This window comes from Ursus maritimus, unplaced genomic scaffold (genome assembly GCF_017311325.1).
Source record: "Ursus maritimus isolate PB19 unplaced genomic scaffold, ASM1731132v1 scaffold_8, whole genome shotgun sequence".
NCBI lineage: Eukaryota > Metazoa > Chordata > Mammalia > Carnivora > Ursidae > Ursus > Ursus maritimus.
In genome coordinates this window covers 2,984,559-3,011,216 of record NW_024426996.1, presented here as the reverse complement: position 1 = coordinate 3,011,216, position 26,658 = coordinate 2,984,559, and the positions used below count along the sequence as shown (strand labels likewise).

At 36.7% G+C, this 26,658-nt stretch overlaps 1 protein-coding gene across 1 annotated transcript in view; it reads left to right on the top strand.

The window, feature by feature from the left end:
• Nucleotides 1-376: 376 nt before the first annotated feature.
• LOC103677927 (microsomal triglyceride transfer protein) overlaps nucleotides 377-26,658 on the top strand; it is a 44,979-nt gene continuing 18,697 nt past the window's right edge. The window contains exons 1-10 of the mRNA XM_008707199.1: nucleotides 377-437; nucleotides 6,073-6,260; nucleotides 7,565-7,708; nucleotides 13,272-13,379; nucleotides 14,261-14,377; nucleotides 14,691-14,830; nucleotides 16,752-16,902; nucleotides 19,387-19,544; nucleotides 23,151-23,319; nucleotides 24,136-24,243. Of these exons, the coding sequence (XP_008705421.1) occupies nucleotides 377-437; nucleotides 6,073-6,260; nucleotides 7,565-7,708; nucleotides 13,272-13,379; nucleotides 14,261-14,377; nucleotides 14,691-14,830; nucleotides 16,752-16,902; nucleotides 19,387-19,544; nucleotides 23,151-23,319; nucleotides 24,136-24,243 (1,344 nt within the window). The remainder of the gene's footprint in view (nucleotides 438-6,072; nucleotides 6,261-7,564; nucleotides 7,709-13,271; nucleotides 13,380-14,260; nucleotides 14,378-14,690; nucleotides 14,831-16,751; nucleotides 16,903-19,386; nucleotides 19,545-23,150; nucleotides 23,320-24,135; nucleotides 24,244-26,658) is intronic.

The following is a 26,658-nucleotide window of genomic DNA, read 5'->3' as shown; positions in this document are numbered from 1 at the left end:
TGATGACTGTGTATTGAGCAGAAAAGTATCACCACCAGTTTTTCTCGACTGTCCTTCAACACTTCTGAATTTATAGGAAGGCAGACCAGTTTAGCTCTCAAAAGTGAAAATTTTCTTGATTTTCCTTCTTAAGTAAAAAAATAATTAAATAGAGAGAGAGACCGAAAACTACAGCCCACCAAAGTTTAATCATTAATAGTGAGTTCTTTGGTGAACTTAGGTCCTCATTTTGGAGTTTGGAATCTGACCTTTCCCCAAAGATAAACATGCTTGTTGCAGGTTCTGAAGAGGGTCACTCCCTCGCTGCCATCAGAAGAGTCCACTTCTCAGTGACTCCTAGCTGGGAACTGGATGCATTAGAGGGTAGCTAGTCAATATGATTCTCCTCGCTGTGCTTTTTCTCTGCTTCATTTCCTCATATTCAGCTTCTGTTAAAGGTAAGTTTATGTTTTTGCTAAACTTTAATTTTAATCATTGAGGGGAAAATTGTGTGTGTGTGTTTGTGTGTGTGTGTGTGTGTGTGTGTGTGAGTAGTGAAAGAGTTCCTAACCAAACCATCTTCAAAACTACATAACTTTGGAATATTCGTGAAGGCATGCTGGGGTTGGAATGAAAACCAAATTCAAATTCCTACATACATTAAGAAAACAGAGGTTCCTTTTAGTTTCAGCCCCTTAGACTAATGTGCTCCTTGCTTCAATTTCTCATTCATGGTCTATTTTTAAAAGGGAGAAAAGAAATGCCAGCTATTGTTACCTGCTGCTGTTGGTCACTCACTGAATGCAGCTCCTTCATTTGAATTGTAAAAGAGGATTTTAAAAAAAAACAGTTTTTAAATTTCCTTCTAGTTGCTTAGCAATGGAACATCAAGAAGAATTAGACCCAATGAAAAAGGCATTTGATTTGCCAAAGAATTATGAATGAAATGGTAAAGCATGCATTTAATTGCATTACCATTCAAAAGTAAGAATTATCATAATTGGTGAATTAAAGAAAATAAAACTACATGGTATAGATTTAAGAAATAAAACTTACTATCTTTGGATTAATAGTGTTGCTAGTTATAGTGTTTACTTTAAGAAAAGTTGATTTTAAAAAACACATGCGAATTGATACCTTTCAGAACAAACATATTTTATAAGGGATGGTTTCTAAAAGCTGAATGAAATGGATTAATATGGAATCTTGTTTTAAATCAGCTAGCATATAAACAAACTCCTTGGATTTCTAAATGTTGTACCTGATGTTAGATAGTCACTTTTAGAGTCTCTTAAGAAGAAACACTGTAAAAACCAATTCATCTAACACATAGCTTAGCATGATAGGCTCCAGTTTTAATAACTATGTACTCTAAGTGACATAAAACAATTCACTTGTAAGCTTCTAAATCACTTTTGGGATAACTAGCTTTTGATCATAAAATAAAATTTGTCTCAGGATTTCTCTTAAGAGACAATCTTTCTTATTGAAGCAATAAATGCAAGGGTAAATTTAAATTATTTCACCTAAGCAAATCACACTTAGGTTCTTGAACTAAAGATAATATTTTTTTCACCAGTTTCTAAAGTGTTTATTATTTAAAAATACAGCCCTTATTTGGTATTATCTGCCAAATAAATTGTTAAGTATTTAAAATATGAGGGATTTATACACCATAATTTCAAATCTAATACCCTTATTATTTTGTGAAAAATTATTGAACTATAGTAGTTATTGTACACTTCTATTTTTTCCCACTCTATAAAGGAGAAAATCGGATAACTTGATGTTTTCCAATACATGCACTTATAAAGACTCTAAAATACACACACACACACACACACACACACACACACACACACGACATACAGGAAATACAGTTTAAACATGACAGATAGCTACAGTTTTTTGTGTACAAGCTCAGTGGCAACTCCAGAGTTTTAGAACCTGAAGCTTATGCAATTTAGGGGCCATCTTTGAGAAAAGATTGCAAAAATACCTTACGTTTGCAAATGTTACTGTAAAAAAAAGATATGGCATGTGTACACATTGCTAGAGTCCCCTTCCAAGACCTTGGAAAGAGCTTGGGGATATGAGGGCCCCAAAGCTTAAGTATCATTAGCTTCAATCTACAAGCTACGTATGCCAAATATCATAAATAAAAAGTAGAGGACTTGACAGCTCTCTCTACCTGGATGTGATAACTTTTTGTATTATGGTACCATGATTTCATTGTAGATTCCTTGCCCTCTGTAGTGATTGACATTTAAGAAACAAACTACTTGTAAAAGTCTATTTTAAAATCAGGCCATTATTAATTTTGGGATCTCATGTATCACCTCACAACCCAACTCAAACTTAATTATAAATGCAACTGTTTAGCAAATGCCCAGATCTGGGTGGATTCTGAGTGCAGGTTGGACTGAAAGAAGTAAGGGTGGGATTAGTATGTACTAGGGTCTACTTAGAAGAGATAGGCTGGGGCCGCCTGGGTGGCACAGTCGTTTAGCGTCTGCCTTCGGCTCAGGGCATGATCCCGGCGTTCTGGGATCAAGGCCCACGTCAGGCTCCTCCGCTATAAGCCTGCTTCTTCCTCTCCCACTCCCCCTGCTTGTGTTCCCTCTCTCGCTGGCTGTCTCTCTCTGTCAAATACATAAATAAAATCTTTTAAAAAAAAAGAATAGATAGGCTGAGTGAATGTCTTAAAGACTCAAGTTTTCCCTACTTTTTTTCAATTGCATGGCGGATCTATTCTCAGTGCTTTACTCAGGTTTTCTTTATAGTATTTTTACTTTTGCTAACCCAGGCATGAGCTTTCTGTTTAATCTTCTAACTTCTAAACCCAAACTGTCCCTTCACTTCCAGTCTTTGTCTCCGTCCCTAGGCTGACCTACACGTTTCAGTCCATTCACATTATTCNNNATCTTTTTCCCTTATCCTTCATCCTACTCTTTTACTTTGTACCTTGTAGGTTTCTGTTGGATTCCTAAATCCCATTACCTATCCTTATCACTATTGCATATGTCTTTAAATCTCACCTTGAATTTTCCTAATTTTGAGAAATGCATATTTTAATATATTTCTTAACAGGTTCAAAACTGAGAGTTTTGTTGCTTTTAAGTCACTTCAAAATTTTTAAATGCATTTGAAGGGGTGCATGAAGAGGTTTTATCTAATCTCAGTTTCAAAAAGTGCCATTTTGCATACTCTATAGAGCAACATCCTAAGAAAGAAAGAAGTCGACAGTATAAATGGAATATGCTCCCATTGCCCAGTGTTGCCAGATCCCTGAATAACACAAAGAGAGAAATACTTATCAAAGATGGAAGAATAACAGGGACAATATTACAGCAGTCCAATTACTTGAATCCTTTTAGGCTTTATCTCCTGTTAAAAGAGGTAGCAAAAGGGCACGTGGGTGGCTCAGTCGGTTAAGCATCCGACTCTTGGTTTTGGCTTAGGTCGTGATCTCAGGGTCGTGAGATGGAGCTCCATGTTGGGCTCTGTACTTGGTGTGGAGCCTGCTTAAGATTCTTTCTCTCCCTCTGCCTTTCCCTACTCCCCCCCCCTAAAAAAAAAAAGGAAAAAGATCTAGAATGAGGTCTAATTTTTCTGATGTTTTATCACTTCCAAATCATAGTCAAGAACTGATCTATAATATATTGTCTGTTTTCACATTCTTTTTTTTTTTTAAGATTTTATTTATTTATTTGACAGAGATAGAGACAGCCAGCGAGAGAGGGAACACAATCAGGGGGAGTGGGAGAAGCAGGCTCATAGCGGAGGAGCCTGATGTGGGGCTCGATCCCACAATGCCGGGATCACGCCCTGAGCCGAAGGCAGACGCTTAGCCGCTGTGCCACCCAGGCGCCCCTGTTTTCACATTCTTTTGACTGGTAAAGTAAAAGGAAAACATGATCAACATGATACTTTGGAAATCTTTGAAATTTAAGAGAGGCTACCTTCCTACAAATTTGTCATTGTTGTTTTAACCGGAAGACACCTTTGTGTAGTCCACAAAACTTAGATCTCAGTAATTTAAACATCAAATTCTGCATTCTATCTGCTATGTTGGTTTGAAAGCAGAGTCAGCTTTTCTCAGCTTGTCATATAATGCTTACCTTTCAAAATTGCTGTCCTCACAGATAGATAAGACATGTATTTCCTTTATGTCCTCTGTGGAATTCAATAGGCATCATAAAAAGAAGGCCTCTCTGGCCAAGCTGTCTTTCCTGGCCGGAAATCCAATGTTTGAACTTGTAGCTGTGTCCCCAGGTAAAATGCAGAAGAGGTAGAGGTAGGGAGGCAAGAGACAGTCACAGACTTTATCTCCTTCAAGGTTTTTCCTGACTTTTTCTGTCTTCCGTATCTTATACCAGAGGTTCTGCCTGATTTGGTGGTTGGACACAGTCTGTTTCTGTATGCATACTCTTAGTATACCCACCTCCCACACTTCCTTCTCCTGGCTTTTCTAGGTTCTTATTTCTTGTCTCCTTATCTCCTTTCTTTGGGGTTTGTCAGAGCATATATCTTCACCACCCAAAACTTTCCAGGGGCTTCCCATCTCATTCAAATTCTAAGTAATGTCCCTCCAAATCTCCCTGTCACCCATAGGTACCTATTTGACCTCATCTTTTGTAGTGTCTTTCACTTAATTCCAGCCTCTTTGGCCTTCCTGCTCTTCCTCCGTTACCCCTACACTGTGTGTGTGTGGAGGGGTTTGGAGGGGAAGGTAAAAGTGTGGGCGTAGGAGGGGGGGGAATGCTTCTCCCACAGATATCCACGTGGCTAGCCTAAATAGCCTTTGCCCAAAATATTACCTTCTCAGGAAGGTCTTCCCCTCAGCATTCCCATTCCCTTTCTTGTTTCATTTTTCTTCATTAACATTTCTAATACTTTGTAATTTGCTTATATATTTTTTATTGCCCATCTTTTCCTCATTCAAGTGCTCCACAAAGACAGATATTTTGTCGGCTTACTAACAGGTATAACCTCAGAGCCTAGAAAAGTGCCTATACCCAGCAGGTGCTCAGTATATCCTTGTTGAATGTGTGGGTGAATCCCTAGCTCACTCCCTAGGAATGGAAAAGAGTTCAACCTAAAGGTTTAGATGTGTATAGTAAAGGAAGAGCACAGTCTCTAGAGCCAGACAGCCTGGGTTCAAGTCCTGGCTCTATCACTCACTGTCTGGGTAACCTTGGGCAAAATGTATATCTCTATGCCCTTCCCTTTCCTCATCTATAAAAGGAGACTAATAATGGTACCTACCCCATTAGGTTTGAAAGATTTGATCCTACTCCTTCACATTTCTTTGGGTTAAGTTAGGCTGAATTAGAGAGTGTGTGAACTGCTCCATATATCAATTATTTTGGCTCACTATACTATTTGACGTTAAACTGCCCCTGCCATATTAAAGCCTGTACTAAGATTTTATGTAGTATAACATTATTTCATTCAGGAACAGCTAATTTAAATTTACATATGTGTAGCCTTGGAATGTACCTTTGTGCTAAAAGTTTACTATAGTTAAATAAACTGTAATATATTTACTATAATTAATAGAGAAATTACATTGCAGGGGATAGCCTTTAAATATTGCCTTCTAACCCCTAAAATTACCTTGGCATTGATCTGTTGTACTGAAATGATATCTTAATTGCAAATGGTTTTTTATTAATTTTGTAAAACAATTCTTGGCTAACCCTTTACTTGAAATCATACTCATTATACCTCAGTAAAACTGGGGAGAGTAGAGAAATCATATTCATATAATTAAAAACATAATGATGACATTTCCTTAAAAATGTTCTATGGCTCAAACAGGGCAATATTTAGATAATCTGATTTTGATTAGGGATATAAACATTTCCTGAAATGGAAGCTTATTTGTTTGCTAGGTGTTCTTCTTGTTGTTCAAGTCTATAATTTCAGCAGATGGAGAATAGAACCATCTTTTACTTAGCAAATATTACTAAGTTCCCACTGGGCACTATTATGCTAGATGAGGAATGCTTTGATAGCAAGAAAGCATAGTCCCTGACCTGACAGGTACCTTGCAACTGAGACTTGAATTGTGTCACAATCTTTATGCAGGTCACACAACTGGTCTCTCATTAAATAATGACCGGCTGTATAAACTCACATATTCCACTGAAGTTTTTCTTGATCGGGGCAAAGGAAAACAACAAGACAGTGTAGGTTACCGAATTTCATCTAATGTGGATGTCATCTTACTCTGGAGGAACCCTGATGGTGATGATGACCAACTGATCCAAATCACAGTAAGTATCTTCTACCAGAGATCAAAGTTTGGATGTCAGCAAAGTCTTTGCGAAGTGTATCATTCAACACTTTTGTGGGCTTGGTTATATACCTGTTTTAGTTTGTTATCTATCACTAAAATAAGTATATCTACAGTTTTGAAGCTTTTTGCTAATCAAAAGTGATCTGGTCTGTCCAAGTAGTTGAAGCAAGCAAAAGAAGGCATATGCTGGTGGTAACTATAGCATGATGTCCAGTTCTATATTTTGCATTAATAGGCACATTAAAATAGAAATCATTTGAGATGTTCTAGGAGTGAGAAGTCTAGAATCCATGTCATGTGAAAAACAATTAAGACCACTCTAGTTGAAAGAAGAGATAAATTAGGAGCTCTCAATTTTTCTCAGTTCTTCCGTATAAGAGATAGAATTACCAAGGAGGAAATGAACCTGTTCTGTGTTCTTCCTGAGGTAAGAAACAGGTGCTGTCCTGCATGGCAGTGTTTAGTCAGTTATGATAATTTAGATTTATGTGTTAAGAAAGGAGGTCAAATTAGATGGCCTCTGAGGCCTTAAACTTTCAGTTTTAATATGTGGTGATTCCATATTTGCTTCCACGGGCCTAAAGCCAATAGATTTCTCTAGCAAAATCAGTTATTCTTCTACATGTTAGTGTGAAACAGGTACACAGGACAAAGATCTGTTCCCTTGTAACTGATAAGTAGTTGTTGATAAACTTTATAAAGAGGTGTCACTGTAATATGTGTACCCAGTGATCTTTGCTTCTTTGGACGTCTCTAATAGCTGTTGTGTCTTCCAAGTTGGATCAAAACTTCATCATCCACCTCTCTGAGCCATTTCTCAATAGAACTGTAAAGTACTCTACAGAAAACATTATGTACTTCCTTGTTCAGTAACCAACTGTTCATCTTTAATTTTGTATATGTAAGTGAAATACAATGGGTTAGGATTCCTTTCAAAAAAAAAGGTAAAGAAAGTGAAGAAACCAGGCAAACAGCAACAGTCAAAATGAACGAGGAGAGTGACTGACAAAAAAGAGCGACCTTCCAGTCATAATTATTGTAAACCTGAATTCACAGATTTCTTTAAGAATCAGTGTTTTTACCTTATTCAAAAACCCTATTTTTGGATACCTTCTCCATTCTTTTGAAGTTAATGGCTAAGTCCTATGAATCATGAATTGAAAAAGAACAGAATATATTATGGCCAACCCTGTTTATTGCTTTACCATTTTATTTTCTAAGAGACTGTGATGGAAATAGACATAGCAAGTTTTTCTAACAGGTTTCTTTCCGTGATTCCAGATGAAAGATGTAAATGTTGAAAATGCGAACGAGCAGAGAGGAGAGAAGAACATTTTCAAAGGAAAAAACCCACCCAAAATCATAAGAAAGGAAAACTTGGAAGCTTTACAAAGACCTGTGCTCCTTCATCTAGTCCATGGAAAGGTAAAAGTGATTTTGGGGGTCCCACATCTTTTTTCTCCTACTTCAAATTTTTCTTCCCTTCAGTGGTTATTATTTTGCAGTAATTATGATATCACTACTTTCATAGTAAACGGAACTTTTTCAAGAACTGATAAATAGAGATTGTAAATTAAATACTTCAGAAGTAAATCAAGGCATTGAATTCACTTATATTTTTTAGCCATTTGTTTCCCATTTTTATGAAAATCTTAATGGTACAACTAAGTATTTGTTTACTGAGAGGCATTCTTAAAAGGTATATTCCTTATTAGGTTAGGAAGGATTAGAAAGATATTATAACACACTAGGTCGTTACAGGTGATTGTGTACATTGTTCAGGAAAGTAGACAAATTATGAGACTGAAATGATCTAACTTAGATTAATGATATTGACTCATGAGAATATCAGTATCTGGCTAATGTACAAAACTGAAGCTTTTGAAAGGGCATGGCATTCCTAAGGTAGAGTTGATTTTTTAAAAAAGCACTTAGAGTTTATTTAAAAACTATGACTTTGAAAAGCATTTTGTATATTAAAGTAATGAGTGAACACTATAATATCCATTTGGAAGTTTGCTCAGAGAAGTCTGTAAGTGTGCATTACTTATGATTTGATTGTAGGCTATTAAAAATGGTCTAAATATGTTTGGAATTGAGACACAATTGTGATCAGTGAATTACTAGCCATTACATATGTGGGTTTATGAAAAGCATAGATATTATATTGACATACATAAAAATGTATCTGTAAAGATGAAAACTCAATTTTAGGTACCAAAGTAGAAAAACAGTAAGAGATCCTTAGAGTTAAAATGCTGCACATCTCCAAAATGTCTCTAGATTAAAATTTCTAGATTCAAAATAAAGGTGAAAGCAAATACTTTAATTATAAATTTCAGACGTGATACATTGTTAATAATGATGTGCACTTTTATAGAAAGTACTAAGAAGGGATTCTTGTGTTGTTAATTCTACAACCAAATATGAATCCCCTTCTCAAGAATGCTTCTCTTCTCCTCGTCAAAATACTTCCCATGCCTCAGGCTTTGCTCACAAGGCCCTTTCTTTTATAAAGTTTATATCCTTCCAACCAGTTGGAAATAACCACCCCTCTTTAAAACTTTATATTCCAGGCCCTCCCTCTCTCCTTCATGCCCTTCCACTCCCTTCTTCCCCAAAGCACCCAGAACCATGCCTTGCATCGACTGATTTGGTGTTCCAGGAGACTTTCCCAGCATTCTCCCAAACCCCATTCTCTCCTAGGGCTTATTTCTATTTGGTGTTTCTCACAGTATGTGGAAATTCTCTCTTTATTTGTCTATAGTCAGTATTCAGAGTAAGCTCATGGGCAGCAATTGTGTCTTTAACTCTGTATATTCAGTGCCTTGCTCATAGTGGGGACTCAATGAATGTTTGTAAACTAAAGGCATGAGCATATAAGGATACCTGGGGCCAAAATGAGTTGAACTTTGAGAATGGCTTTGGTTACTGTTTGCTTAATAATAGCTAAATCAGACTGGGCACTTCTTGTGTACCAGAGGCTGAAGGCATTACATGAATTATCTCTTCTATCCTCCTGAGAGCTCTGGGAAGGATCTTGTAATAGATGAGGAAACCAAAGTTAAGAGCAGTGAAGAAATTTGCTTAGGGTCACACAAGTGGCCATGGTAGAGGTGGGATTAAAACAGAATGTCTAATTTCAGAGGCTAGGTTGGAAACATCTACTTATACTGTCTTCCAGCTATAAGGATTTGGGGAAGTACCACCTCTCTGGTTGACTTGTAATATTCCTATTTTATCCTTCAATGTATCTATTAACTCACTTGATTTTCATATGGCACAACAACATGAAAACCTGTTTTTTTCATCTCTGGCCTTCCAATGTGGAAAGACACTTGAGCCCATAAAATATTAGTTGCTTTTATAGTTTTAATGACAATCTACCCTTTTATAGCCCCTTGCATAGCAGTTGAGTACAAAGTCTTTTGTTACACACAAAAGGACTCGGTGCCCTCACTGTTCAAAGGCTGGGCTGGAGCTGCCACATCATTATTTCGGTGACTCCAACATGCCAATTCTGCACGAGCTGTGATCGTAATGATTTACGATAGTCTCAGGTTAAAGTGCACGGTGGTATCTATCAATGATATGACAAAGTACTCGTTGGAAAAAAAAATATGACCCTGGAGACTAAGAAGCCATGTGGAATTTTCAGCCACATCACTGTCAGAAAGATCATTATTTAAATGATCACTTCAGTTTACTATGAGAGGAATTATGAAAGGAAAAGCTAAACTGCTGATTGGCAGTTTTTTAAAAAAATGTGTTCTACCCCAGACTCAAATTCAGTTTTACCCCCTGAAATTTCTGTGATTTCAAGGATGCTCAGCAGCATGTATTTTTTTTGGCCTTTCAGAGCCCTGTTTTAAGCTCCTATATTTACATTATAAAAGAGAGCCCATTAAAGCACTCAGATGCATATTTATTGCACATCATCCTTTTTCCACACCCACTCATCTTCCCTACACAGGTGTTTGGGCATGGCTCCAGTTTTGTCTACAAATCATAGGTGAAGTTGGAAACATGACAGTTTCCTGGTTAAGTTGATTATCACTGACAGGCAAAAGATGCCTCAAGTTATAGCATGGATTCTTTTTTTGGCCTGAAATGCTAATCCAATTAACCGGATAATTACCAGATTTCCATTTCTGGTTTTCACTGTCAGTATTGATTAAATTAACCTCATGGCTGCTGAGTTGGCCCTTTATTTTGTGTTGTTTCTAGGCATTGATTTGTTCTCTGAATCTGGCAGTGTGGCTCCTTTACATGCTGAACCTCCATAAGGAATCCGACCCCTTGAAAACCTTCAGTTCTTCTTATATATCTTCACTTGTCTGTTTTCCAATGTGTCATTCCCTAGCTATACTCTGTTAGATACACATCAAAGATATATTTAGAGATACAGCTCCAGCTAAGTAATTCAATAAAATGATTAGTCTGTGTGCTGGGATTCTTTTTGTTCATTTTTGCTGTTTGTGCCAGTTAATGGAATTTTGCTTTCTCTTATTCTTAAAGAATGTGTAACTTAAGGGGATGTATAGAAGCATTTTTTTTCCTAAGGAAAAAATATGATGAATCCCTACTGATTCCAAGACAAAATTGGCCCTCAAAATTTGACAGAAAGAGGCACTGCATCTCCTTTTCCACAATTCACCCATCTTCCTCTGTGTTTGGTTTCCTTGGGTTAAAGACTTAGTTTGTAACTAGCTGGTGTCACTGTTGCTTTCCGGAAGCTGTTGGCACTGTGAATTTAGATAAGAGTCCTGTGCTCTCAGATGTTCAGAGCTCATTTCAGAACTGAATGAAGTAAATCAGCTTTATAGCCTGAATGTAATAAGACTTAACTTGGTTCCTGTTGTGAAATAATGAATTTAAGATTATTGCTGTGACAGCCACATGGACTGAACTGCAAAGTTCTGACTTATAATTTTTTTTAATTATCGGGAGCCTGCTCCATTCTAACTGTTTTGACTTTTAGCTAATATAGATACCAGAGCCGTCTTTACTTTGAATCTCATCGGTCTACACTAAAACAACAGTATTTAGGCCCTAAAGATAGCAGTCATACAAGTGAGGAAAAACAGATTTGTCCACTTTTCTAGTTTCAGGGAAACAATAAAAATTAATAGAAGAATGAAAAAAAAGTCTTTTTATGTCTTCTAGTTTACACTGTTCAATCTGTTAGGGAAAACAAGTTGCTAACACCATTTTCTTAGAGATCTAGCAGTCAAGATCAAAACTTGATCCATAGGCATGGGCCATTGATAAAAGAGCATTTAATCTTTTCTGTAGTCCAAAGATTAAATCAGAGAACTATGTTTCCTGAAATTTTAAGTAAAACTTTCTATAAATACTTCGGGCATATTTTATAGCCTGGAAGGAAAGTGAGAATACTGATGACCGTACAAGTATTTTCACCATTTAACGGCTCCTCTTTGCTTTCTGAGGTACTTAAGACTCAGACCACAAAAGTCACAGGTCATAGGCTATGCATATTGCCACTAAGTGTGTCTGGGTTTAAGCGATCCACTTAAAACCTTTACTAATCTGGAGATATACTCACAGAAATTTGAAAGTGAAGTTACACTGTAAGTCTGAAAAGGAAAGAAGACCCAGTTAACAAAATAGAACATCAGAAACTCAGCCTTGGATCTGAGAAATTGCCAGTGATTTGTTTGAGAATATGATACCATGGATTTTCAGACGCTGAAGTCACCATCCCAGTTCCTTTTTAACCTGGACAAACACAATTCCAACATTTATAGGTTCGTTCAGTATAATGACTAAAATTGATTGCTGGATAAAGTACCTAATAAATTTGTCACTAGGCAGAGTATATGTAGAAAATAAAAATAGAGATTTGAGGCACTTGTTTGGCTAATTCAGGCAAAATATTCTTTTCTAAGGTGTGAGAGAGTTTTCATATAGGTTGAATTGTTCAGATTGGTATTAACTGAATTCATTGCATAATTACTGAACTTTCTGTTTTACTTGAGAAATCATGGTTGGTTTTAAAGAGAATAGGAAGGCATTCAGGATATTTCCAATAGGAATGCTCAGCTATAATTACCATAGACCTTGGGAATTTTTATAAGGAAGCCTCTACTTCTAAATTGTGTGAGGTGTTTGGAGTTAATATAGGGTGAAAAGTGACAGACCTCCCAGAAAATTCTCTTTGTATTTTTATTCTTGTTCCTAAACATGACCTAAATTATCAAAATGGTATGAGACATCGTTATCACCCCTGGGCCTATAAATATCAAGGATCAAACAAGAGCTAAGCCATTGACTATTACAGACAAATCACAGTCATCCTCCTCATTTCAACCTCTTTTCCTGCCTTCCGAAGGGACTCAAAGCAGTGCCTGTGGCAGGCCATGCAATGGTAGCAATCTCAACCTCAAATTTTCCAACCATCTCTATCTCCTTAAAACCAGGGTCAGTGTGAATGCTGGAGGGCCAGAAAGAGTGGGCGTTAATTGGGGTCATGCGTAGGCCCTTGTCATAGCCCTTAGAGGCTGTCCTAGTTTATGAGTGTCAAGTATGGTAATTGCCATTCTCTTCCAAGAACTGATTTCTTTGTTATTTTAAACATTGGTTCATTTTTGTTTCAAGTAGAGTTATAGGTAGGGAACATATTCATATGTTCAAAGAAAATATTCCTGATTTCTCTTCCTTGGGCAATCCTTCTTGCTTTCACAGAAATCCTAGTCTAAATCAGGGCACTCTTTCCTTCCCTAGGCTATGCCCATCTTGTTCAGAGCCTTAATTATCTGTCTCCCAAAATTTCATATTCTCATGGTCTAGCTTCTTAGGAACTTAAATAACATCTTTTCACAAAAAAGAAATCCCAGCTTTGGAGTAACAGATCTCTGTCTCCCAGATTGATGGGGGTGAAAATCTGATCTTTCCTGCTAATTATTTAACCAAATTGATGAATGATGCATTTTTGCTTCATGTATGTTTGTCTTTTTTCCCCCCCTAGATCAAAGAGTTCTACTCATATCCAAATGAGCCTGTGGCCATAGAAAATCTCAAGAGAGGCCTGGCTAGCCTATTTCAGATGCAGTTAAGCTCTGGAACCACCAACGAGGTACTTACTAATATTAAGGATCCAGAATATTATTTGTCAATAGTTACCAAAATTGCTCATATGGATTTCTATTTGTAGAAATTCAGTAAAACTTACTACTGTGGTAATGCTCGGAAAAGGTGAGTAGTGTGATTAAGTCTCATTTACATGTGAAACAGAATTGCCATTTACCCCAATTCGTACTCAAATACAGGGTGAAGGAAATTAGAATCCATTATACTAAGGAGACTTATGGAATGACTAAATGATAGAGATGCAGAAAACGTTGGGGAGCATTTCAGTGGCATCACTGTACCTCACGGTCCCATGGGGACCTTATTTAAGATATGGATTCCCTGGGGCGCCTGGGTGGCGTAGTTGTTAAGCGTCTGCCTTCGGCTCAGGGCGTGATCCCAGCATTCTGGGATCGAGCCCCACATTGGGCTCTTCCGCTGTGAGCCTGCTTCTTCCTCTCCCACTCCCCCTGCTTGTGTTCCCTCTCTCGCTGGCTGTCTCTATCTCTGTCAAATAAATAAATAAAATCTTTAAAAAAAAAAAGATATGGATTCCCTGCAGAGATTCTGATTCGATAAATCAGGGAGGTCCTGAGCATCTGTATTGTAACAGTTTTCTCAGACAGTTTCGATGCATTGTCAGTCTGGGGATCCAGTGGTCTATACCAACCCCCTTCATGTCACAGATGAAGAAAGTTAGGTTAAACTAGAGAAGTTAAGTGGCTCCCCAGTATCCCACTTTGAGTCAAAGGCAGAGCTGAGTCTGAGTACCTGTTCTGAATTCAGCCATGGAAACATCAGGAGCCCCAGTTTTCAGGCTGCTTCCCACTGGAATTTAAATGGTCCCTGTGAAAATCCCAAACATTGTATTTTCACTTTTCTTTTTAGGTAGATATTTCTGGGGATTGTAAGGTGACATACCAGGCTCATCAGGACAAAGTGACCAAAATTAAGACCTTGGATTCATGCAAAATAGAGAGGTCTGGATTTACAACCTCAAATCAGGTATGATCGGTATCAGCCTCTTTAAGGCATCCAAATAATTACATTTTGTAAAGATTAATTTAAAATGATAGAAGAATAAGGTAACAATATAATTTGGGAGCATTTATAATTTTTAGTTTAGGGTATTGTTTCACATAGTACCAAATGAAAAGGTTTATTTTCATATGTTATAAGTTTGTGTGGTGAAGGGAAGGTATTAAGAGGAAGCTCTTATGAAGATTAGAAGAGAGTTTGCTATTTGGCTTGATTCAAAGATAAAAAACTGATTGTTACAATGACAAATGTTTATTTATTTATTTATGTATTTATTTAGATCTTGGGTGTCACTTCAAAAGCCTCATCTGTCACTACCTATAAGATAGAAGACAGCTTTGTTATAGCTGTGTTTGCAGAAGAGACACATGCTTTTCGGATGAATTTCCTACAAACCATTGCAGGCAATATAGTATCAAAGTAAGATAATGATGAAATTTAAATTTCCTTTCCTATTCTTTGATATATTATTATATTTGGTTTTAAAATATACATGTTAGAAGTGTTAAATGTATGTAGGAGATTATATATATATATATATATATATTGCTTCCTCATTTTGACTGTTAGCTTCTTGAAAACTGTGATTATGTCTTGCTCACCTTTAGTTTTCACATCATCTACACTAATATATGGCATATTTTTTTTTAATTTTTTAAATTTTTTTCTTTTCTCTTATTCATTTTCCATTGTCACATGGGTTATTTATTTTATTTTTATTTTTATTTTTTAAGTTTTTTATTATGTTATGTTAGTCACCATACAGTACATCATTAGTTTTTGTTGTAGTGTTCCATGATTCTTTGTTAATATATGGCATATATTAAATAGTTTTTAATAGAATTTCATTTAAAATTGTATCAATCATTTATTAAATAGATTTACATTTTAAAAATGCAAACTACTTGATTCATTCTAGTTTATTTTCTAATTTTTCTGTCAGATCTTTCCAATGATAAGTTTAAAAAGTGGTGGCATTTGCATGTTCTCTTCTTGAGATTTTTGTTGTTGGTGGTGTTAAGAAACACATAAAAAGTTCCATAGTAAAGTGATATGACAGAATTTTTGTATTTTTGGTTTATAATACCATATTCAAGCCCGTTATTTCAGTGTGAGAAAATTTCTCTGGTCAGAAGTTCTCAGGGGCTTAGGAACTAGAACTTTCAAATCTAAGACTGTATGTCATTTTCAGATTTTAATTTAAGAGACTTCCTAGCATTAAATGTATTCTATCTTATGCCATCGCTTGTCAAATGATTTCTCTTAAGTAGCTCTAATAACAGAGCACAGTGGATGCAGAGTCTTGGGAAAAGTGCCTCAAACCATAAATGCTTGAAAATTTTTTTGAAGTCTCATCTGGATAGAATTTTGCATTTTACTTTGCACCATATCGTTTTCATGTATTTTCATATAAAATAAATATTTTAAATTACTAATCAGGTCTATCAGGTTTCCACTGCCCTATAGCAAACCACTCCCAATTTAGTGGTACAAAAAGCAGCAGTCTTTTTACTATTCTCTCTCAGAATTCTGGGTCTTGCCTTGGCTCAGCGAGGAATGCCTTGTTTGGTGTCTGTTCTGCAGTGGCAGTCACTGACCAGAGCTGGTTAAAAGGTTGCTCCCTCACCTATTTGTTATCTGGACTGGGAAGACTCAAACTACTGAGATTCCCCAAGCATTTCTCTTTATCAACATGTGGGCTCTCAAAATGGCCGCTTCAGGGAGTCAGACTTTGTACATGGCAGCTCAAGTCTCCAAAGGGACGTGCGCTGCTGGCATTCCAGATGAAGGCTACATTTCCTTTAAAGATTTAGCCTTAGAAGTCACATAGTTTCCTTCCACTGTCCCTCTCTTAGTTGGGGGAAATCACAGAGTCCTCCCTAGGATCAAGGATAGGCATGCAGACTCTACCTCTTGACGGGAGAAAGACAAGGTTCTGAAAAAGCATTTCAGGCAAAAATATCATGGAAGGCATTTTCAGTAAATAAGATTTCTTAATAGTCTTAGTTAATAAGTTGTTGTGTGGATGATATTTTCAGAAAGCAGGGCTAAATTTAAAAGAAGTGACATCATATATCTTCTTCAGCATCCAAGCAAGTTTTCTTCCCTATATTCTCTTAAATCTAGACTTAGATTTTCAAACCCTTGAGTAAAATTGTTGTTCCAGAAAGATTTTATAATTATCTTGAGGTTTCTGCTACTGAGATATTGCAGTTTGAAAGACATGGACTTACATAGTGTGAATATATTAGTATCTGGTTTGCCAAAAGGATGGCAATCAGTAACTTGTTCACTCAAAAGAAAGCTGCTAATGTGATATTTCTCTTCTTCGCTTGTGCAGGCAGAAATTAGAGCTGAAGACCACTGAAGCAGGTCCAAGTCTGACACCCGGAAAGCAGGTTGCAGCCATAATTAAAGCAGTTGATTCAGAGTACAGGGCACTTCCCATTGTGGGACAGGACTTCCAGAGCGAGTGTAAAGGATGCCCTTCTGTAAGTGTGAACAACTCCGTTGTGTGGTCAGATAGGGGAATAATCATGGCTTAAACTTCGGTTTTTCTTTTGTCTCCAGTGGAAGCTTCATTTAATTCTTTGAAGAATGTTTATAAAGAGCTACCAGCTACCAGTGAATTCTAATGGCTCTAGCACTTAACAATATGCACCCAAGATGATGTGTAATCCAACAATAATTAACAAATAATTACTGTCCACTCATTTCAAATTAAAAATGTTATGGCTTAAGGGCTGCTTCTGAATAGTAATACCTAGAATGCAGTGGGGGATAAAGGGCCTAATGAAGTTTGGGGAAAGCATGTAGTGTCACGAGCATGGACAGGGATCTGAATCCTGAAAGTTCTACCACTGAGTAGCAGTAAGTCCTCAGGTGAAATATTTTACTGAGGTCAGTGTTCTGAGTATTGCTGTGAGGACTAAAAAATGATACCAAGTTCTCTGCTAAGTTAGGAAACACTTCTTTACCATGCCCCAACTCCCCTACAATTACAGACAGAAATGAGATAGCACATCTCCAAGGCAAACTGTAGATCATCATAACATTTTAAGTCCAACAAAGAGAGCTTTCATTTATCGCATGAATCAGTTGTGTTAATGGCCGTTGATAGGACCTTCGGGTCTAGCATTTCCTAATACTTAGCCTTTTGTCAGGAGAGCAAACCCTTGCTTCATGCTCTGTTGGTAGCTACCAGAAAATGCCATTCCCTTGGATATTATTGGTATTCAGAGAAGTAGAATTATCAAGAACTAATATCATAATTTGCTTAAATTATGCCTGCTTGCTAATTTCTCAAATTTACCAAAATTGAACTAGGGGAAAAACAAAAAGAGAGAATCGTCTTTCTCAAATCGTATTTTTTTTTTACATCTTTATTTGAAATATTTCTTTTAATTTTACTATGTTGGTCACCATACAGTATTTCATTAGTTTTTGACGTAGTATTCCATGATTCATTGTTTGCATATAACACCCAGTACTCCAGGCGATACCTGCCCTCCTTAATACCTATCATTGGGTCAAATCCTATTTTTTATTTGTTTTTCTTCCATATATCATAATGTTCCAGTGTAATTTTCAAATGTGTCATATGAAGGTGGAAATTGTTTAGGGAAGTGACTGATGAAACCAATCATCTTTTTTAATGCTATGAACTATTAATTTCTCTCCCTGCTGGTTATTAAAAATTATAAGCCATTTTAGATTTTTGATAATTACTTCTTCATTATTGTAGGAAGGGTTTATGTCTTTGAGGAATTGCTTTCACAATTTCAATACACTGTCACCGTTGCAACCTTTAAAGAAAAAAAATCTGAATTGACACTGGTGTGCTCTCTGCCCTCAGAAATGACCCAGTAGATCTTAAGCTAAGAATAGCTGGAATTTTGCTTTGGAATATCCTCTTAAGATTAGATAACCAAAAAGGATTTGAAAAAGAGAAAATATGTGTCTATTGCTTATTAGAAGGAGTGATTAATTTAAATATTGGTAGCATCCTGATTACCCCAGAATTAGAGAGCTGAAAGTCACTAATGGGATTAAAGACATTATTTACAACGAGGGGAAAAGTGGTAAACTATGAAAAATCAGTTATTTAGCATATTTCAAAGCCAGAATATGTCCCTAATTAGAATTATTTACTATTGTTAAAATCATAATAGAATAACAACAGTATGAGAATTACCTTTATCTAATACTACTCTACTTAACATGTAAGTAATGGGGGCGCCTGGGTGGCTCAGTCGTTAAGCGTCCGCCTTCGGCTCAGGGCGTGATCCCGGAGTTCTGGGATCAAGCCCCACATCAGGCTCCTCCGCTATGAGCCTGCTTCTTCCTCTCCCACTCCCCCTGCTTGTGTTCCCTCTCTCGCTGGCTGTCTGTCTCTGTCAAATAAATAAATAAAATCTTTAAAAAAAACATGTAAGTAATGAACAGTTCAGGCCTCAGGATAGCTAAACATGACATTTCATAGAAACAATAAAGAGATACACTAGGGAGCTCAAGTTATTTCGAAGACTGATTTTCAGTGAGGTCGCAGTACATAAGAAACCTGACACAATTATTCAGCAGTTTATTATTCCAACACCTCCAGCTGTTATCAGAAATTCTGCACAGTTGCGGGATGATCGTCAAAGCCTGGCTTAGGTATAATTCCCTTGGTGTAACGAAAATGACCTTATAGGTCCAGAAGCCTCGGTTCTCTGAAGCTAAGTACTAACAGACCAAAATGGTCCTCTCGCAGAGGAATCGCAAACAGAGTGAGCAGGTCTTTATGTTTGTCTCTGAGAGTCACAGGAGTGTGAGAGGGGCATGTGGCAATCAGGGATATGGACGGTAAGATACAAAAAGCTTCTCTTGCTTGTCAGTTACAAGGCAAGATTTCTTTCTGGGGAGAACTTCCCTTGACAGTGCGGCTGTCCAGAATCCCGAATGGAGTGTGAGCCTGCTGCCGTGTTTCTTTGCAGCTCGCAGAGCACTGGCAGTCAACCAGAAAACACCTGCAGCCTGACAACCTCTCCAAGGCTGAGGCTGTCAGAAGCTTCCTGGCCTTCATTCAGCGCCTCCGGACTGCAAAAAGGGAAGAGATCCTCCAAATCCTCAAGGCTGAAAGCAAGGAAGTGTTGTAAGTTCCCGAATCTGGTGCAGGGCTGTCTGTAGAGAAGCATTTCTGGGTTATTGGTTTCTTATTAGCAAGAAAGACCCTTTAACCAACTGCCCAACTTCCAAATCAATTACTGCGTTGTTTATGCATTTTCATCAAAGAGTTATGCCATGATACAGTAACTTAACAATTACTTGACCAGAAATGTACTAAAACAAGGTTTTAGCAGTGACTCAGAATGAACATTTTTGGAGTGTTTCTGAGTTTAAATCAAGTCTAAATTGGTACATACATAAGGGAGGGCAGAGCTTCATCTTGACACCATGATGCATGTGCTGCCTTCCTGTGTTTGGATGGACCTATTAATTTACATTTGCAAAGACTCCAGAGTTGATTATAAAAACAAAAAAAGTATGACTTTTCAACTGAAAAATGTGATTTTATTAAAGATCCAGTGATCATACCCATCAAAGCCATTTTTTATATAGAAAATTGATAACTAAGGTAAATAGTCAAAAGAATCTAGAAAAAAGAAATCTGTGCATTATTTGAATGTTTGCTGAAAGTGTGATTCATTGACATGCATAATAGAATTAACTTAATTCTCAGATTTACTTTGTAAATACAAGTGGTTTTTGTTTATATAACCCTAATGATAATTACCCTAATGATACAGAAAATAGCTCAATTAATTTGACAGTCAAAACTAGCCATTACCATAATCAAAAATGGAAATTGGCCAACTTACACACACACCCACATACACATACCCACAGTACCAGTAGCTGTAGTCACTGAGTTCAAAGGACTCAATTCTCCAAGAAGGAAATTGAGCTTTTTTTTCAAGAAGTCTCTTTATTCTTGATTATATTTGTTATTTACTTGCCTTGAGGGCATTTTAAAAATTGATAGGAATTCCATATGACTAACCAGAGTTGGTTGCTTTCTTCAAAAATTAAATATTTAAACCAGAAATTGAAAGGTACACAAAATCAGAGATTCTCCGACTCCTGTTTTAATCATAGAACTTTAAAATATATTTGTAGGGTGATTTGTCTTTATAGGAAAGGCAAAGATACTGACAAGAAAAGTTTAAAAATTGGCTATTAGTTTAGAATGGAGATTGAATTAAATTCTAACCTTATTTGTATCCTAAAAACCTTAAGGTAGCAATTATTTGGATAATTTCTTGATGTAGTTTCTAAATCAGATTACAGGTTTCTTCTGCCACCCCGAAGTAGAGCCTTCATATGAAACCTTTTGTCACCCTAAATGGTGTAAAGCAAAGAATTACCATTAATTTACATGGAAAATTTTTGAGGATTTCCAGACCAAAAAAAAAATAACCTCTCTTAGGTTTTTCTGATACTTTAGGACACATGTTGCAAATGGATACACGAAATAAATTGAGATAAAGCCCAGACACTCATAGACACAGTTCTAAGCTATGGTGGCCTGACGCTGAGATGCTGAGTGTAGTTCTCTGGGAAGGGGCTTGGTGGGGCCACACTCGCTGCTCAGGATGCGCACTGCCTCCATAACGGGCCTGCTGCAAAACATGTTGAATGCTATTTTGCTTTTAACCTTTTTTTTTTTTTTCGGTAAAAGCGGAAATCCTCTTCAGATTTCTTTTGGTTACCAAAAACAGGTACTAATGTAGGGCTTTTGTAAAAGCAAAGTAGCCTAACACAAACTTTGGAAAATCAGAGGATACTTGTATTTACATAATATTGTACCATATAATATGTAACCCCATGTAGCATAGTGTAATGGAAGGGATACTAGGATGAACTAAAATCAGAAGACCTAGTTTTTTTTAAAGATTGATTTATTTGAGAGAGGGAGAGAGTGAGCAGGGAGAGGGGCAGAGGGAGAGATTCTCAAGCAGACTCCCCACTGGGCAGGGAGCTCCACACCGGGCTCCTTTGCAGGACCCTGAGATCATGACCTGAGCTGAAATCAAGAGTCAACACCGAACTGACTGAGCCACCCAGGCATCCCTGGAAGTCCTGGTTTTTAATTTTGACCTCCAACACTGTATAACCTTTGAGCAAATTGTTTATGTTTAGCCTCTCCAAGCCTCACTTTCAACATCTGTAAAATGTGGAGAATAATTCCTTCTAGTTATTGTAGCATAGTGGAAGACAGGGTGGTGGAATGTAACATTTCCCAAAGTGTCCATGTTTGTATCCTGTAATTTGCAGAATATTAACAAGTATGCCAAGAGGAAAGAATTCTGTGAGCAACTGAGTTGGAAAAATGCTGGGCGAAACCAAATTGAATAGTTTTCTTGGCTGCAGAAATTTTCAACATCTTCGATTGTAAATTATTATATATGTTTCCTTAAACATTTTCTAAACTTAAATAATCTTGAAGATCACTTTCCTTACAGCATTTTGTAGGACTAGAATCACATGGAAAATAACACTTTGGGAAACACCAATGTATTTAAGAGAGCATGGATACCAGAGTCAGAAAAACCTGAGCTCCAAACCCAGCTACACTTAACAGCTATGGGGCCTTGAACATCTCTGAGTCTGTTTCCTCATATGTAAGGGGGAATTAAACTGACAGAGGTGTTTCATGGATTAAATAAAGGAATTGTATTAATAACAGCATATATTTATTGAGTGTTCTAAGTGCTCTACATAGATTATGTAATCTAATCCTCCCAACAATTCTAAGGTAACTACTATTTTTGGCCTCATCTTACAAAGAAATGAAAGCAAAAGAGAAGTTGCGCACCTAAAATTTCTGGTGCAGTACTTGCGTAATAGGCACCTACTAAGTACTCTCTTTCGGTCTCTGCGTCATTCACTACTGGGTTTTTGTTAGGAACAAAATGATAGAGTGCAAGCGTGTCCTTTTTTTGAAGTACAAAGCACTAAACACATGTATGGTGTGTTCATATGATGTGAAATAAACTTACATACATAATGTCCATATTCATTAGTATGACAACTAGTTTCAGAAATTTTACCATCCCAGACTCAACCGGATTCCTGATGACCGGTGTACATAATTAGAACTTGCCTATAGGAGTTCTCGGTCCACATAGCCATTATGGTTGAACATTGAACATGAACATGGTAACTATACCATGGTAATTTTTATTTTTAGAAGAAATGAACAACATCTTCTCCCTCAGATATATATTAAAGTTAAAAGGATTTCCCATCTTTTCTTTAAATAATACCAGCTGAGTTAAATTAGGCATTTGAGAAATGTGTACATTTGCAAAGCTAATTAGACAAAAGAGAATCAGTATTTGAGACCATAACTCTAATGTATCACTCATGGAGAAAAGAATTTGAACCTAATTTATAATTTTGCATGTATAATTTTGACATATAAATTTCCAAATTATGTTTGGCCTTAGGCTATTACAATAAAATTAGTTTGTATATTCTGAGTATACATTGAATTAGAGAAAGAGGTATTAAAGGAGAGGTTTAAAATAAAATAGGGGGATCTTTTTGAGGAAGTTATTATTTTGTGTTTGTTTATATAAAAAAATTTCACTTCTTTAGGAAACTCTAATCAATGGAAAGTCTGTGAATGGTAGAGATTTAAATAATTCCTTAAGTCCACTAAACATTGATATCCATGACTCTCCCTTTTTTGTAGACCTCAACTGGTGGATGCTGTCACCTCTGCTCAGACTTCAGACTCATTAGACGCCATTTTGGACTTTTTGGATTTCAAAAGTGACAGTAGCATTATCCTCCAGGAGAGGTTTCTCTATGCCTGTGGATTTGCCTCCCATCCCGATGAAGAACTCCTGAGAGCCCTCATTGTAAGTCAAATGAACACTGGGAAAATAAAGTCTCTCAGCTACTAGAAAGTTCATTAAGAATCCAGGCAGTAGTTGGATTATTTTCTATCCATTAATCCATTAACTATAGTAAACTGTTTCACACAGTGTCTTCTTTACAATTCCTCTAAGATAACATAAGCTGCATTGTAAGGAAATTTAAAGATTATATTCACCTACCATATGATATGATATAGAACAAAATTTCAGAGGAGATGAATTTTGGTTATGCTTCAAAAATTGGTTTTAAAGGTTTTCTTTTGACTTCAAAAGTCTTCATGGCATTTAATATACAATACGTTGAAGAGATACAATTCCTCCAATATTAAAAAAAATTATGTTGGAAACAAACGCTAGACTTCTCTTGGATCCAAGATTCAAAAACAAAATGTGCACTTATCCACTTATGATCTAGTGGAATAATTTATAATCTTTTTGGAAAATGGGACCATTTGAGGACCTGATAAAAGCAAAGAATCTCCTCTTCACCCATATGCAAAATTTACAGACTTTTTTTGGTTCACTGACCCAGTGAACCCAACCCATAAACCCCTCAGGAGTTCATAGACCCATGTAAAGAAGACCTGGAGAGGAGAGATTCTATTAATTCTTCAATTCGAAGTTAGAAAGTGAATTTGTAAGTGTCCGCAAATCAAAATTTTCAATTTGCTATATAAGAACATAAGAACATTTTCCTTAGACATAGATTACGTTGCGTCTTAAAAAACATTTCTAAAAATGTCCCTTGGAAATGTTTAAATGTTTTGATAACCTATTTTATCTCTGTTTGGCTAATAGAGTAAGTTCAAAGGTTCCTTTGGGAGCAATGACATCAGAGAAACTGTTATGATCATCATTGGGGCCCTCGTCAGGAAGCTGTGTCAGAATGAAGGCTGCAAACTCAAAGTAAGTGCAAATCCAATCTCATGTATTATATAGTTCCAAATCATTCTATGTCATACTCACTGAGCTGCCTATCACTGGCACTCCTGATTTCCCTTAGCCTACTCCACTTTCCCTATTTCATAGCAATTATTGTCACCTAACATACTTTATAATTCAGTTATTCATGACAATTATTGCTTATTTCTCTCTCCCACTGAAAGGTAAGATCCATGCAGAAATGAATCTTTGTCTTGTTAACAACAATTGCTTAAAATAATAGCCGATGCATGATAATGTTTAACAGATACTTGCTAAAGAGTGTGAATAGTCTATTAATCCCTCACCATTATATATTTATTGAATGCCCACTACATATGTGGCTTTCAATGGCATGTATGGTATAGTTCTTTTTCTTAGGAAAATATTAGACTCTAGGGCTGTCTCCTAGAGGAGAACTATTTTTTTTAAAGATTTATTTATTTATTTTAGAGAGAGACAGGGAGTGAAAGAGAGTACGAGTGGGAATGGCAAAGGAAGAGGGGGAGAGAATCCCAAACAGACTCTGTGCTGAGCATGGAGCCCTACAGAGGGCTTGATCTCACAACCCTGAGATCACAACCTGAGCAGAAACCAATGCTTAACCGACTGAGGTGCCCTGAGGAAAGCTTTATAATAAGTGTGGTTTGCAGTTTTGAGTTTTGATGGAGAGAATTTAGTTACTTCTAATTACCTAGAACTTTACATTTTCTTTTTAATTTATTTGCTCAAAGCTTCTCCATTTGTCTGAGTGGACTATTAATTTTCACATCTTTCTCATAAAAAACCAGAAACCTCACTTTGTGAGCTTAACTAGATATAGAAAATCCAAATGGATTAATATCCAACACAGCCTATCTTTCTATAATGCAAATAGATTAAAGAAGCTGAATATATAAAAAGTCTTTTTTTGGTCCACATTTATAATACATCCAGCTTCTAGTCAGCATTTTTCTTCTCTCTCAAAAAAGACATCGCTATATTATTTTGCTTGCTGAGTGCTTGCTCTTAAAAATAATAGGGAGAACATTCTTGAAATAGTGTCAAAAGAGGCAACCCATAACTAGAATGTAAACTAAGTATGAAAAAGATTACTAAAAAAAGAAACAGCGTTGAAAATGTTTGAACATCAGCCTAGTGAGTTCTGGCAGAGATCAAATTTGTATTACTACTATGACATCAAGGTAGTTGACTTCTAGGACTTCGTACATTTTTTTCAATTTCCATAATTATTTGAATAGCTGATTTACTTCAGTGATTATGTATCAAATATCTTAGCTAAAGACAACACTCATATATGAAAACATCCATTCAGCAGAATTTAAAGAGCATCTACTCTGTGTTAGGTGTGATGTTAATCCCTTAATATAAAGATGCAAAACATATTCTGCCGTCCTCAAAGAACTCCCAGTCTATTTATCAAATACAAACAAAAAATAATATCGAAATACAAACAAAGGGCTTCAAGAATACAGACTATATAGCAAACAGCAAACTATTCTGTTAGGGGGTGCTGGGGAAGGTTTCACCAAAATAGTAATATTTGAACTTTGTCTAGAAGAGCTATTTGGGTGAAGAGATGAAAGTATGGAATGAAGGACATTCTAGGAGAAATACAGCAATGCATGAAAGGCCTGAAGTCAAAATGCGTCTGGTATGCCTGAGAACAGTGAGAAATTCTGTGGAGCTGGAGCACAAAGCATTCGTATTTGTGGGGCAGACGGGTGAGAGTGGAGCTACAGGAAAGAAGGGAAGAGAAAAAAGAAGTTGGATCTTTATTAATGAGAAGCTAAAGAGTCTGGCCATCACTCCATAGAAAGAAGGGAGAACAGTGCATTTTTAGGCAGATGAATGAGATACTCAGATTTTTTGTTGTTGTTGTTTAGAAAGAAGCAGAGTGTAGGGACTGGCTGTTGACTGGATTAGAGCCTGCAAGATCTGATTGGAAATATTTGCAACAACCAGACAAGAATTAATAAAGGTCTGAATTAACATAGAGGCAGTGGGGTGAGAGAAGGAGACAGATTCAAGAGTCATTTAGGAGGTAGAGTTAATAGTACTCAGTGACTGATGGGATGTGGGGAGTGTGAAAGACTGGTCGGATTCCAGGGTAGGATACTAGGTGTGGTGATGTCAAGCACTTAAGCACGGTTTATAGAATCTAATTTGGGTTTGGGAGGTGGGTAGAGCTATGAATTTGTTTTGGCCATGTTAAGTTGAAATCCTCTGGGCCACCAAGTTGAGTTGTCCAAAAGACAGATGGCCATAGCCACCTGCAGCCCAGGGTTAGGGCCAGGAACAGGGTGGCTGCAAACTTGGGAGAGAGTAGAATGCACATGAGAAGGAAACTGAACAAAGGATTAAATGTAAAGTTTTGCTGAAAACTGGATAGCCAAATTC